General features: G+C 49.5%; 1 protein-coding gene across 1 annotated transcript in view; it reads right to left on the bottom strand.

Moving 5' to 3' along the window:
* The window catches only part of LOC117515873 (hepatocyte growth factor), an 80,609-nt gene that overhangs the window by 63,290 nt on the left and 3,757 nt on the right, over positions 1-13,562 (bottom strand). Inside the window, exons 2-4 of the mRNA XM_034176635.1 lie at positions 13,116-13,272; positions 11,233-11,345; positions 7,011-7,125 (exon numbers count right to left, since the gene is read on the bottom strand). Coding sequence (XP_034032526.1) covers positions 7,011-7,125; positions 11,233-11,345; positions 13,116-13,272 — 385 coding nt within the window. The remainder of the gene's footprint in view (positions 1-7,010; positions 7,126-11,232; positions 11,346-13,115; positions 13,273-13,562) is intronic.

Here is a 13,562-nt window from a genome sequence, read left to right as displayed (position 1 = left end):
GTGGAATAGCCCCATTAGCAGAGCATATATAGTATTTTTGTCTCTCCTGGGAGGTAATATCATAAAAGAAACATCATTTCCGGCGCCTGATTGGTTACTGTGTGATGGTTTAAGCCGTCATCAGATTGAAACTGTAAATTCATCCAATACGTTTTGCTTCAACTTACAGCAGAAACAACGTGCTGTTTACAGTCAGGCAGGGTTGGGTAGGATTACTTTGAAATGTAATCCAAAAGTAATCAGATTACACATAATCCAAATGTATGTACATACATACATGTAATCCACATGTATTCTTTCAAAGTAATCCTACCCAACCTTGCAGTCAGGTACCACTGGTACCACAGTCTCTTATGCAAAGAGACTGGTAGCGTGTTTTTGAAAACATGGCTGTGATTGTGTTGTGAAAGTGTAGTGACACGGACCCACAACAGGGGGCACAAATGAACGGCCAATAGATGAGCCAAAAAGTAACAATTTAATGTTGTGAAACGTGCACAACGAAATGCAGACAATCTCAGAATATAATTACAGTCAAATCACAAAGGTGACGTGTGGGCAGGCTCGAGGATAGAAGACGTCTGTCCTGAGAAGAGCCGGAACCACACGATTTCTGCTGCCACAGAACCTGGTGAATACTGGAGCCGCCAAGTCCCGAATTCCCAGGTGATCACCGTCCCCGACTGTCGGATCTGGTACTGCTGGCGAGAACAAAGACAGTCAAGTGTGGGTGTGTGTACACCCAGTAACAACAACGGTGGGAATGCCACCTCCACCTCTCACTCAATATTCAGTAGAGTACCACAGTGATTCCTCAGAGGAAAAGAGTGCCGTCCTGCACTCACTCAGCTTCCACAGAAAAAGGAACCGGTACTCCTGCAAACATTCACAATATACAGATATATTGCAAAAGAAACGGCTGAGGATATTACCTCCAAGGAAGTACGATATCTCGGCAACGAGGTGGAGATGACGTCTGGTCTTTATGGAGTGCGATGATGAAGAATGTGTGACAGCTGTCAGGAATTAATGAGTGACAGCTGTCACTCCCGGCTGTGTCCGTGGCGGCAGCGCCCTCTCGTGCCTGAAGCCCGCACTTCAGGCAGGGCGCCCTTTGGTGGTGGGCCAGCAGTACATCCTCTTCTGGCGGCCCACACAACAGGACCCCCCCCTCAACGGGCGCCTCCTGGCGCCTACCAGGCTTGTCCGGGTGCCTGCGGTAGAAATCGGCCAGGAGGGCCGGGTCCAGGATGAAGCTCCTCTTCACCCAGGAGCATTCTTCGGGTCCATACCCTTCCCAGTCCACCAAATACTGGAACCCCCGGCCCATTCGACAGACGTCCAGGAGCCGGCGCACCGTCCAAGCCGGCTCCCCGTCAATGATCCGGGCAGGACGCGGCGCCGGACAGGGAGCACAGAGGGGTGAGGTGTGGTGAGGCTTGAGTCTGGACACATGAAAAACCGGGTGGATCCGCAGTGAAGCTGGGAGTCGGAGCTTCACTGCGGCAGGACTGAGGATTTTGAGGATCTTGAAAGGTCCAATGTAACGGTCCATCAACTTGGGGGAGTCCACTTGGAGGGGGATGTCCTTCGTGGACAGCCACACCTCCTGCCCGGGCTGGTAAGCAGGGGCCGGGGATCGCCGGCGGTCCGCATGGGTCTTCGCCCTCGTCCTGGCTTTCAACAAGGCAGAACGGGCGGAGCGCCACACCCTACGGCACTTCCGCAGGTGGGCCTGGACCGAGGGCACACCAACCTCTCCCTCCACCACGGGAAACAATGGGGGCTGATACCCCAAACACACCTCAAACGGGGAGAGGCCGGTGGCAGAGGACACCTGGCTGTTATGCGCATACTCGATCCAGGCCAGATGTTCACTCCAGGCTGTCGGGTGTGCGGATGTTACGCAGCGCAGGGCTCCAACTCCTGATTGGCCCGTTCTGCCTGTCCATTGGTCTGCGGGTGATACCCGGACGAGAGGCTCACAGTGGCCCCCAGTTCCCGGCAGAAGCTCCTCCAGACGTGTGAGGAGAACTGGGGACCACGATCAGAGACGATGTTGGTGGGTATCCCATGCAGATGGACGACGTGGCGGACCAGGAGGTCTGCTGTCTCCTGGGCTGTTGGGAGCTTCGGGAGGGCCACGAAGTGGGCCGCCTTGGAGAACCGGTCCACTATCGTGAAGATGGTGGTGTTGCCCTGGGATGGCGGGAGGCCCGTGACGAAATCCAGGCCGATATGGGACCAGGGGCGATGAGGCACAGGAAGTGGCTGGAGAAGCCCTTGGGACCTCTTGTGGTCAGCCTTGCCCCTGGCACAGGTGGTGCAGGCCTGGATGTACTCCCGGATGTCGGCCTCCATAGACGCCCACCAGAAGCGCTGCTGGACAACTGCCACGGTCCTTTGCACCCCTGGATGACAGGAGAGCTTGGAACCGTGACAGAAGTCCAAGACTGCAGCTCTGGCCTCTGGTGGGACATACAAACGGTTCTTCGGACCGGTTCCGGGGTCCGGGCTCCGTGCCAGGGCCTCCCGGACGGTCTTCGCCACGTCCCAGGTGAGGGTGGCCACGATAGTGGACTCCGGGATGATGAGCACCGGTGGAACCGACAGCACCGTTTTGACTTCGTCTTCGTGTACCCGGGACAAAGCATCCGATCTCTGGTTCTTGGTCCCGGGGCGATAGGTGATCCGGAAGTCAAAACGTCCGAAGAACAGTGACCAGCGGGCTTGCCTGGGGTTCAGCCGCTTGGCGGTCCTGATATACTCCAGGTTCCGATGGTCAGTGAAAACCGTGAATGGCACAGACGCTCCCTCCAACAGGTGTCTCCACTCCTTAAGAGCCTCTTTCACTGCAAGGAGTTCTCGATTGCCGACGTCATAGTTCCGTTCAGCTGGGGTCAACCTGCGAGAAAAGTAGGCACACGGGTGAAGAACCTTATCGGTCTCTCCGCTCTGGGATAGCACGGCTCCTATCCCTGAGTCAGAGGCGTCCACTTCAACCACGAACTGGCGGCTAGGGTCGGGCTGCACCAAAACTGGCGCAGTAGAGAACCGTCATTTCAACTCCTTGAACGCGGCTTCGCACCGATCCGACCAGGTGAAGGGGACGTTTGGAGAGGTCAGGGCTGTCAGGGGGCTAACTACCTGACTGTAGCCCTTAATGAACCTCCTATAGAAATTAGCGAAGCCGAGGAACTGTTGCAGCTTCCGACGGCTTGTTGGTTGGGACCAATCTCTCACCGCCGCAACCTTGGCTGGATCAGGGGCGACGGAGTTAGAGGAGATGATAAACCCCAGGAAGGACAAAGACGTGCGGTGAAACTCGCACTTCTTGCCCTTCACAAACAGTCGGTTCTCTAATAACCGCTGCAGGACCTGATGTACATGCTGCACATGGGTCTCAGGATCCGGAGAAAAGATGAGAATATCGTCCAGATATACGAAGACGAATCGGTGCAGGAAGTCCCGCAAGACGTCGTTAACCAAGGCTTGGAACGTCGCGGGGGCGTTGGTGAGGCCGAACGGCATGACCAGGTACTCAAAGTGACTTAACGGGGTGTTAAATGCCGTCTTCCATTCGTCTCCCTTCCGTATCCGAACCAGGTGATACGCATTTCTAAGATCCAGCTTAGTAAAGATTTTGGCTCCATGCAGGGCAGTGAACACGGAATCCAACAATGGCAACGGGTATCGGTTGCGAACCGTAATCTCATTCAGCCCCCTGAAATCAATGCATGGACGGAGTCCGCCATCTTTCTTGCCCACAAAAAAGAAACCTGCCCCCATTGGGGAGGTGGAGTTCTGGATCAGCCCGGCAGCTAATGAGTCCCGGATGTAGGTCTCCATTGATTTGCGCTCAGGTCATGAGAGGTTGTACAGCCTGCTGGACGGAAACTCAGCGCCTGGAACCAAATCAATGGCACAATCGTACGGACGGTGCGGGGGAAGGGTGAGTGCCAGATCCTTGCTGAAGACGTCAGCAAGATCGTGGTACTCAACCGGCACTGCCGTCAGATTGGGAGGGACTTTGACCTCCTCCTTAGCCTGAAAACCGGGAGGAACCGAGGATCCTAAACACACCCGATGGCAGGTTTCGCTCCACTGAACCACCACCCCAGACGGCCAATCAATACGGGAATTGTGCTTCAACATCCATGGGAAGCCCAAAATCACCCGGGAGGTAGAAGGAGTTACAAAAAACTCAATCTCCTCCCGATGGTTTCCAGACACCACCAGAGTTACTGGTTGTGTCTTGTGTGTGATTAAAGGGAGGAGAGTGCCATCTAGTGCCCACACCTGCACTGGTGAAGGAAGCGCCACCAGAGGGAGCCCTACCTCCCTTGCCCATCTGCTGTCTAGCAGATTCCCTTCTGACCCCGTGTCCACCAGTGCTGGGGCTTGAAGGGTTAAATCCCCGCTCAGGATTGTAACTGGGAGTCGTGTGGCAATCTGTGTGTGTCTCACGTGAATGTTTTGACCCCCCTTAGCCCAGTCTCTGAGGGCGGTTGTTGTGTGGCCGTTTGGGGCAGTTTCTCTGTGTGTGCTCAGTTGAGCTGCAGAGAAAACACTCTCCATGGATCAGCCTCCTCATTTTGGCCCTGTGCGTTTCCCTAACAACGTCAGCAGGGGAAGCTGTTGCCCCACAGAGCGCTGCGGCTGTGGAGCGTGGGGAGGGCGGCTCCTTTTCGAACCCGGAAGGGAGAGGGGCGGCGCGTATCCGGTCACGTCCTTCGCCTCACTCCCGACGGCGCTCCTCCAACGATGTCTAACCGTTATAACGAGACGATAAGCCCATCTAAATCCCGCGGTTCCTCCTTAGCTACCAGCTGCTCCTTCAGGACCAACAACAGTCCGTTTATGAAGGCGGCGCGGAGCGCAACGTTATTCCAGCCGGACCTCGCAGCCGCGATGCGGAGTTGACTGCATAAGCGGCTGCGCTCTCGCGTCCCTGTCTCATTGACAGCAGCACGGTTTGAAGCGGTCTCTCCTCTGTTAGGGTGATTCAAACACTGTTCTGAACTCCCCCACAAACCCAGTGTATGCTGATAACAACCGTGAGTCTGTTCCCCAGAGCACCGTAGCCCAGGCGCGTGCTTTACCCGAAGCAGAGCAATCACATAAGCTATTTTACTAGCATCTGACGCGTACATGACGGGACGTTGTGCGAAGACGAGCGAACACTGCATAAGAAAGTCCGCGCACATCTCCACACAACCTCCGTACGGCTCAGGAGGGCTTATGTATGCTTCAGGGGATGGTGGGAGGGGTTGTTGAACCACCACTGGAACGTTTATATCCTGCACAGGGTCGGCAGGAGGACGAGCTGCAGCAGCGCCCTGAGCGCTCACCACCATCTGTGCGGAGAGAGCCTCCACCCTGCGGTTCAGGAGGATGTTTTGCTCGGTCATTTGATCCAACCGAGCCGTAAAGGCGGTGAGAATGTGCTGCAGCTCACCAATCACGTCTCCTGCAGACGCCTGCGCTCCCTGCTCTCCCATTGGTCATTCAACAGCCGGGTGACGCCCCTCGGAGTCCATGACGCTAGCCGAGATATCCTGTTGTGAAAGTGTAGTGACACAGACCCACAACAGGGGGCGCAAATGAACGGCCAATAGATGAGCCAAAAAGTAACAATTTAATGTTGTGAAACATGCACAACGAAATGCAGACAATTTCAGAATATAATTACAGTCAAATCACAAAGGTGACGTGTGGGCAGGCTCGAGGATAGAAGACGTCTGTCCTGAGAAGAGCCGGAACCACACGATTTCCGCTGCCACAGAACCTGGTGAATACTGGAGCCGCCAAGTCCCGAATTCCCAGGTGATCACCGTCCCCGACTGTCGGATCTGGTACTGCTGGCGAGAACAAAGACAGTCAAGTGTGGGTGTGTGACACCCAGTAACAACAACGGTGGGAATGCCACCTCCACCTCTCACTCAATATTCAGTAGAGTACCACAGTGATTCCTCAGAGGAAAAGAGTGCCGTCCTGCACTCACTCAGCTTCCACAGAAAAAGGAACCGGTACTCCTGCAAACACTCACAATATACAGATATATTGCAAAAGAAACGGCTGAGGATATTACCTCCAAGGAAGTACGATATCTCGGCAACGAGGTGGAGATGACGTCTGGTCTTTATGGAGTGCGATGATGAAGAATGTGTGACAGCTGTCAGGAATTAATGAGTGACAGCTGTCACTCCCGGCTGTGTCCGTGGCGGCAGCGCCCTCTCGTGCCTGAAGCCCGCATTTCAGGCAGGGCGCCCTTTGGTGGTGGGCCAGCAGTACATCCTCTTCTGGCGGCCCACACAACAGATTGGTCCATCTGATACGTCGGCCACTACTGGCTATCGCGCCACGCTCTGTGATTGGCTGTGGCGCAACCGCCAAAAATGTAAGTTGGTTCCACTCCTCCAGAGACTGTGGTACCAGTGCTAGGTTGTAAACAAAGGCTGCAGCCAATCAGAGAGCGGCGTGTCTCAGCCAATCAGTAAAAAGTCAGAATCCTGACTAAAAGTCACATGACCAAATAACCCGATACCGACTCCTTTGCATTGGCTGGAGGAGTGGAACCAACTTAACAGTCGGGCTGCAAGTTGCATGCTGCAGCAGCAGCGAAGAAGTAAAAACTGGCCTTGAGATTACACAGTGCCCCATGCTTTTTGGAGTGGTATTGCAATCAATAAAAACACAAAGGAACTGTAAATGAATCATGTGATCGCATTTGTGATCCAGATTTGTTGAGGGCTGAATTTGCACCCCCCTTTCCTTGAGTTTGACATATCTGACCTGCAGTTTGACCAAAAACTAATACACACAAAGGCTGCAGCAGAAAATAATTTGTGACTCTGCAAAGTGGTCCAATGAGCTCAGTTGTGAAGAATAGCTGCTCCCAGGAGCCTAATCAACCCCTAATACATCATACTCTCATACAAACAATTTAACCTCAGCGCTACTCGCTAAGTGCATCACAAACACACCGGCACACGTTTACAGGCTCTTACTTGTGTTCATGCGGAATAGGAGAGGCCCAAGACTGGCACACGATTCCACTCACTGTCACTGACCTCCGACCCCTGTAGCTTTGACCTGTACCCACAATGCACTCTCTGACATAGTCTGGAAAGGAAAAAAAAAGAGAATGAGAGAGAGAGCAAGAGAGAGGAGAGAGAGGGACAAAATGATGAATTGAGTGAAGATAAAGAAAAACTAAGCGAATAACCTGAATGAAGAAAACAGACAAAGATGTTCAAGAAGGACATGACAATGCCAAAAGCTACATCTGTTTTCCCAATTTCTACAACACATTTGGACAGAGAAATATAAGCCACACTTATGTGGAGAGAGAATAAGACTGCTGAACAGGCGTGGCCCTGAGGCCAACATTTTCCTACTTTGGGGTCAATGGTGTCACATTAAGAAATTAGCACGACACTAAAGATAAGCAATATTGTCACAGTGGCAAATCTCATGAATTAACAATTTTCCAATCATTACAAAGCTAAATTACTGAAAATCATAATTCAATCAGTTGTGTAATTACTAGCTTTTATAAAGATGCTGTGATGACTGAGTTTTGCTTAGAACTGAGACTGCAGTGATGAGTTAATAATAATAATAGATTTTATTTATAACGCACTTTACATTTGAAAGCAAATCTCAAAGTACACAGTACAGAGAACACCAAACAATAGAGAAGCAATAAAAGTAAACAGAAAAGCAATAAAACAAAACGGCAATAAAATTGAACAGAATGAGTCAAAAGACAATCAATAGATAAACTCAAATTGTTGTGTGTTGGGGGGGTTTGGCTGGATGTTTTTGTGTTGTTTTCTTTTCTTTGCTCTCCAGGTGGTATGCAAACTGGTTTTTGTCTCTGGAGACGGTGCTGGCAGAAGAATCCTTCACCCTCATCAACATTATTGGCTGCACTTGTGGAGGATGTCCACGTGCAGGCCTAATGACTCGCAGCACCTGTGGATGATGCTCACGTGCAGACTTAAGGACTTTCAGCTGAAGCAGATAATTAGATGGCGTTCTGCATTTAAGCCATGAGTGGTTTCAAGCAGAATTGCCGGGAACTCGACCTTGTGATGTTCGTTTGTGAGACGCTGAGGACCGCGCCTGGGTTTGACACATCGTGCCTGTGAAGGAGGACGGGTGAGGGACACATGCTGTCAGCACACATCAGAGGTGATTGATTGTCTGAATAAGTGTTAATAGTAATTTGGTATTTTGTTATGCAGTATATTTGAACATTGATGAGAATTGTGCAGCTCGCTTCTCACGGCCGTGGCGTGCGGACTGATGATCCTCCACCTGTTGTGAGAATCTGCTCATTTACATAAAGCTTAAAGTCAGACCTGAATGTGTTGCTGATAGTGTGTGCCTTTGAAGGATATTAGTTGTAGCTGTTGACTTACCTCACCTCTTCTATCCTTCACAGAGTCAGTTTGTCGTGTCCACCTGGGGGGTGTTTGGCGGTGAATTTGAGTCCAGAAGCGCCGGGCTTCGATCCCTTTGGGCGTTGGAGAGCGCGCCGTCCTTCACTCCGCCAGACAAGCCATATATTATGTTGTACACAATTATTGCACAGAAAGGGAAATAAATGTTTTGTTTTTGGAACCGCTTTCTGGTTATTTAGCGCTGGGTTCAGTCAGACACAGGTCTGCTCCTCAACCCGCGTCGGCACATAACACAAATAGAGTCAGCCAGGGAAGGCCTTTCGAAAAAGGAAGGTTTTCAGCCCTTTTTTTAAAGCATCCACTGTCTGTGGAGCCCTGAGATGGTCAGGGAGGGCATTCCACAGACGGGGAGCAGCAGCCTTGAAGGCCCTGTCGCCCATGGTCTTGAGCCAAGTCCTGGGTGGGTTCAGGTGGTGTAGATGACCTGACCGGGTTCTAGCTGATATATGTGGGTTGAGGAGTTCAGTAACGTAGGTGGGGGCTACACCATACAGACAGTGATGGGTGTGAAGGAGGATTTTGAATTTGATACGGAGGTGAATGGGGAGCCAGTGCAGAGTGCGACGGAGGGGGGTGATGTGGTCGTATTTACGCACTCTGATCAGGACCCGGGCAGCACTATTTTGGATGTATTCGAGCCTTTGTAAGCTCTTGCCCAGGATCCCGACGAGTAGTGCTGCTCCCCTCTACAGCATGTCTTTTTCCTGGTTCTCTCCCTCAGCCCCAACCAGTCCCAGCAGAAGACTGCCCCTCCCTGAGCCTGGTTCTGCTGGAGGTTTCTTCCTGTTAAAAGGGAGTTTTTCCTTCCCACTGCTGCCAAGTGCTTGCTCACAGGGGGTCGTTTTGACCGTTGGGGTTTTTCCGTAATTATTGTATGGCCTTGCCTTACAATATAAGGTGCCTTGGGGCAACTGTTTGTTGTGATTTGGCGCTATATAAATAAAATTGATTTGATTTGATTTGATTTAGTGCGTTACAATAGTCCAACCTGGAGGAGACAAAGGCATGGACGAGCTTCTCTGCAGCAGGGCGGGAGAGAAATGGCCGGAGTTTGGCGATATTACGGAGGTGAAAAAAGGAAGTTTTACAAATATGATTGATATGATTATCAAAGCTATGATGGAGGTCAAACCGGACCCCCAAATTGGTCATGGAAGGAGAGAAGGAAATGTTGTGGCCGAGAAAAGAGGCAGGAACGGAGTTGGTGAGAGGTACCGATGTGGATAGCTTCCGTTTTGGAGCTGTTCAGCTGTAAAAAGTTTTCACTCATCCACACCTTTATTTCCTCCAAGCAGGAGTTCAGTTGAGTGACAGAGGAGGAAGGAGTGGAGGAGGGGGGACCTTGAGGTAGAGTTGTGTGTCGTCAGCATAGCAATGGAATTGTAATCCATGCCTGCTGACGACATGACCGAGAGGGAGCATGGAGATGGTGAAGAGGTTTGGACTGAGGACAGAGCCCTGGGGGACCCCACAGACAACAGTGTGGGGGCAAGATTTAGCGTCCCCCAGGGTTACAAACTTGATCCTTCCCATGAGATATGAATGAAACCATTGAAGGGCAGTGCCAGAGATACCAATGGTGTGTTGGAGATGGTAAAGGAGAATGTGGTGAACAACAGTATCAAATACAGCAGAGAGGTCGAGAACATGAGGAGGGAAGTGGATCCGGAGTCAGAGGTCATCAGAAGGTCATTATTATATTCCTTTTGTCTCATGTTCTCAGTATCCCGTGTTACTCACATTCACATGGCACATTAGAACATGACAAAGGGTCCCATGTTCCCCAGTTCTAGACTGATAAATTCCCACTGCCCTATGTTCCCGAGGTATGTATCCAGGGTTGTATGTCCTGAGTGTCCCATGTTTCCATGGTCCTATGTTCCAAAGACCTATGTGGCACATAATCAGAAGATGACAAATGGTCCTACATTTCCCAGTTTTTGATTTCCCAGGATGCATTCTACCAAGGTATGCTTCATGGGTCATATGTTCTGAATTTCACAGGTTCCCTGGATCCTATGTTCCCCCAATATATATAGCACATAATTGTAACATGACAAAAAGGCCCTATGTTCCCCACATCTCGGTTTCCATGTTCTCAGGGCCCAGTGTTTCACAGATTTATGACACACAACTGGAACATGACAAAGGGTCCTGTGTTCCACAGTTCTAGATTCCTATGTCCCTTATGCCTATGTTCCCAAGGTATGCTTCAAGGGCTGTATGTTCTGAGTGTCCCATCTTCTCCAAATCCTATGTTCTCCAGATTTATATGACACATTAAATGGAACATGACAAAAGTTTCTATGTTCCCCATTTCTTGATTTCTATGTTCCCAGGGTCTGTTCTCCCAAGGAATGTTTCCAAGGTCATATGTTCTCTGGGTAATATGTCCTCCACATCTCTAAAGCACAAAAGTTTAAACTTAAAAATCATGTAGGAATACTGTAGGAACCCTTCAAATAGGTTTTCTGTTCCCCAATCCTGCTGCATGTCTCTTACTATACAGTGCAGTAATAGGTCTATACTCGAGGGAAATTATAAAATGGTTGGAGAAACAATCCTGGGAACATAGTATTCTTGGTATAGGGGACCTTGGAAATTACCCTGTGAGGATAGAAACTGTGATCACAGGATCCTGGGAACATAGAAACTTGGGGACATAGGATGGGACCCTTGGAACATAACTACATTCCCTGCAGATTCTTTGTATCATTTCAGGTGTCATCCGGTTGAAACATTGCAGAAATATATACTTTACCTTTCTTCTGATAGAGTCGGTAGTTAAAATCTTGTTGGATCTGGACTCCTACAGTGTTCTTGTCAAATGACAGCCACTGGCATTTTCTGTTCATAACGTCATAGACAAAAGCCCTGAAAAAAGACAACAGATAGAAGCAATGCCTGGAGGGAAATAGTGAAATTCCTTTATAATATTGAAACATAACATAAGGGCCTTATTACATAAGTTCTAACAGCCAACTACCACAGTATGTGTATTAAATAAGCACATATTCATTCAGCTTGGGACTGCGACGAGGGCGGTTGCATCGCCTCCGCTCTCCCTTATCTCTATTCTCTGCTTTAACCTTCAAGTCCCTACTTCACCAGACTGTGAATTCCTCAAATTATATTGGATACTGGATCTATTGGACTACTATTGGATTAACCATGGAATTGATCAGCTGGTCTCTGAACACTATTGACACCATCTTTTCTACAAGAAGGTCAGGACCAGGGGATCCTACCTGCCAGATGGAATGTATCCTGCGGGCTATGTTCTCGACTCCTGGGGGCCATGGCATGTTGCATGCTTTTGCGCCATTCTCTGTGGAGGACGTCGAGGATTTATTCATATTTGGTCTTATGGTAGCAGGGCTGGTACTTTCTGGCTTATGTGCTGCCCTGATCTACCGGAAAATTGGCAAGACGGTGGCATCAAGAACCACGGCCCCTCGCTTGTCCATCATGATTAATGAGGTGGGCAAGGCAATGCATTCTCAGACTGCGATGACTCTTGAAGTCAGACGCAAATTGGATGACATCTTGGAGCAGATGCGTGCATTGCAGATGAAGATTTGGGAGGCCGGGGAATACTCTTAATTCATAATTGGGAATATTCTTAATTCATAATTGGGATTTGGTTGTTCAAGTGAAGCTGTAAAAAAAGTGTTTTTTACTGCTCAAACCACAACACGGCAGGTTTATCAGCCTGAAGGACAAATTGCCCTGCTGTTTTCCTCCAGAGGAATGTCTTCAGCCCTGGTGAACATTTGGCTGTTTCTTATCTCAACTCACAAAGACAAACTGTTTCACAGGACTGAAGCATGCTCCACTCCCTCTCCCCACCCCCCTCCTACCCCCATCACACACCCCCCACTCTGGCTTCTGCTCATGTCATCCCTTCCCTTCTGTGGGGGCGGAGTGGTTTTAGCTGCAGCAGGTCCCCCCCCCCCCAAAGCTGATGGTGGCATGACTCAGGGTTGCTGCGAGACCACCCAAATTTAGCGCACATAAACAATGTCAAAAGTGTATGTGCTGTTTTAATTCTGATGTGTGCCATGATTACGGTAAACAAGTAATAATTATGGATTAATTGCTGTCTGAGGTAACTGGAGTGTAAACATAATTTCTCCACTGTGAGATCAATAAAGTATATCTCATATGCTGAGGCAATACACCTTAAACCACCAAAAATAAATATTCTCCGATTTCTCTGCCTGTTGCTTTAAATAGAAATGAGCTGCCACAGACCATGCCCACTCTGCAAAGAGAGGAGCTATGTAATGGTTTAAGAGCTCTCTCTCTCAGCCTGTGTTGGGGTGTCACAGAGTGCAGACTGTGTCAGTGGGTGGTAAGCCAGAGCTGAGACATACACTTTTGTGACATACATCACAAAAGTCTAATATGAGTTGTTTGATAACAAATGTTTCTTTATAGAAAGAAAATTCCTAAATGCACAAACACACAGTTGTGGGACTCTGAGAATGCTCAATGGGAAACATTAGATTTCCTTAGTCTTTTACTCTTTTTGCTCAAGATGACACCTTTAAAGTAATACATTACAATTTTAACTTATGCGAGAGTTACAATATTCCTAAAAATGAGCAAATAATGGATGGGAGCAGATATGAGCAGACCTACCTGCAGGTGAAGGGGAGTCTCTTGTTGCGGCTGCAGGTTCTGGCGCACTTGACCAGGCTCACCTTCCTGTTCTTGGTTGGGTGAGATGAACCAGAAGAAGCAACCAATCGTATGCCATCACTCTTCTGGTAGTCCTGAAGTGGATTTCTCCTCTCCTCTGAAACACAATGACGTAAGGCGTCCGTGATCATTCAGCAACATTATTTTAGCTGACACCAGACTTTTTAAGCAGCATAAGCGTCACGTGAGCCACGACATGTCACTGTGATACGTTTGGTTTTGTAACCATCTCATAAAATCAGTTCCCCTGCTGCTGTACAGAGGAACATACGATTGCGAAAATCAGCCACAGGGCTCAAATTCATTTTGTTGTGCATTTGTGGTTTGTTATTTCGATACAAAAACAGACAACAAAAGATTTGCATTTATTGACATGCATATCACAGA

This window comes from Thalassophryne amazonica, chromosome 8 (assembly GCF_902500255.1).
Source record: "Thalassophryne amazonica chromosome 8, fThaAma1.1, whole genome shotgun sequence".
Lineage (NCBI taxonomy): Eukaryota > Metazoa > Chordata > Actinopteri > Batrachoidiformes > Batrachoididae > Thalassophryne > Thalassophryne amazonica.
Note: the sequence above shows the minus strand (reverse complement) of the source record. Positions and strands in the feature narration are given on the sequence as shown.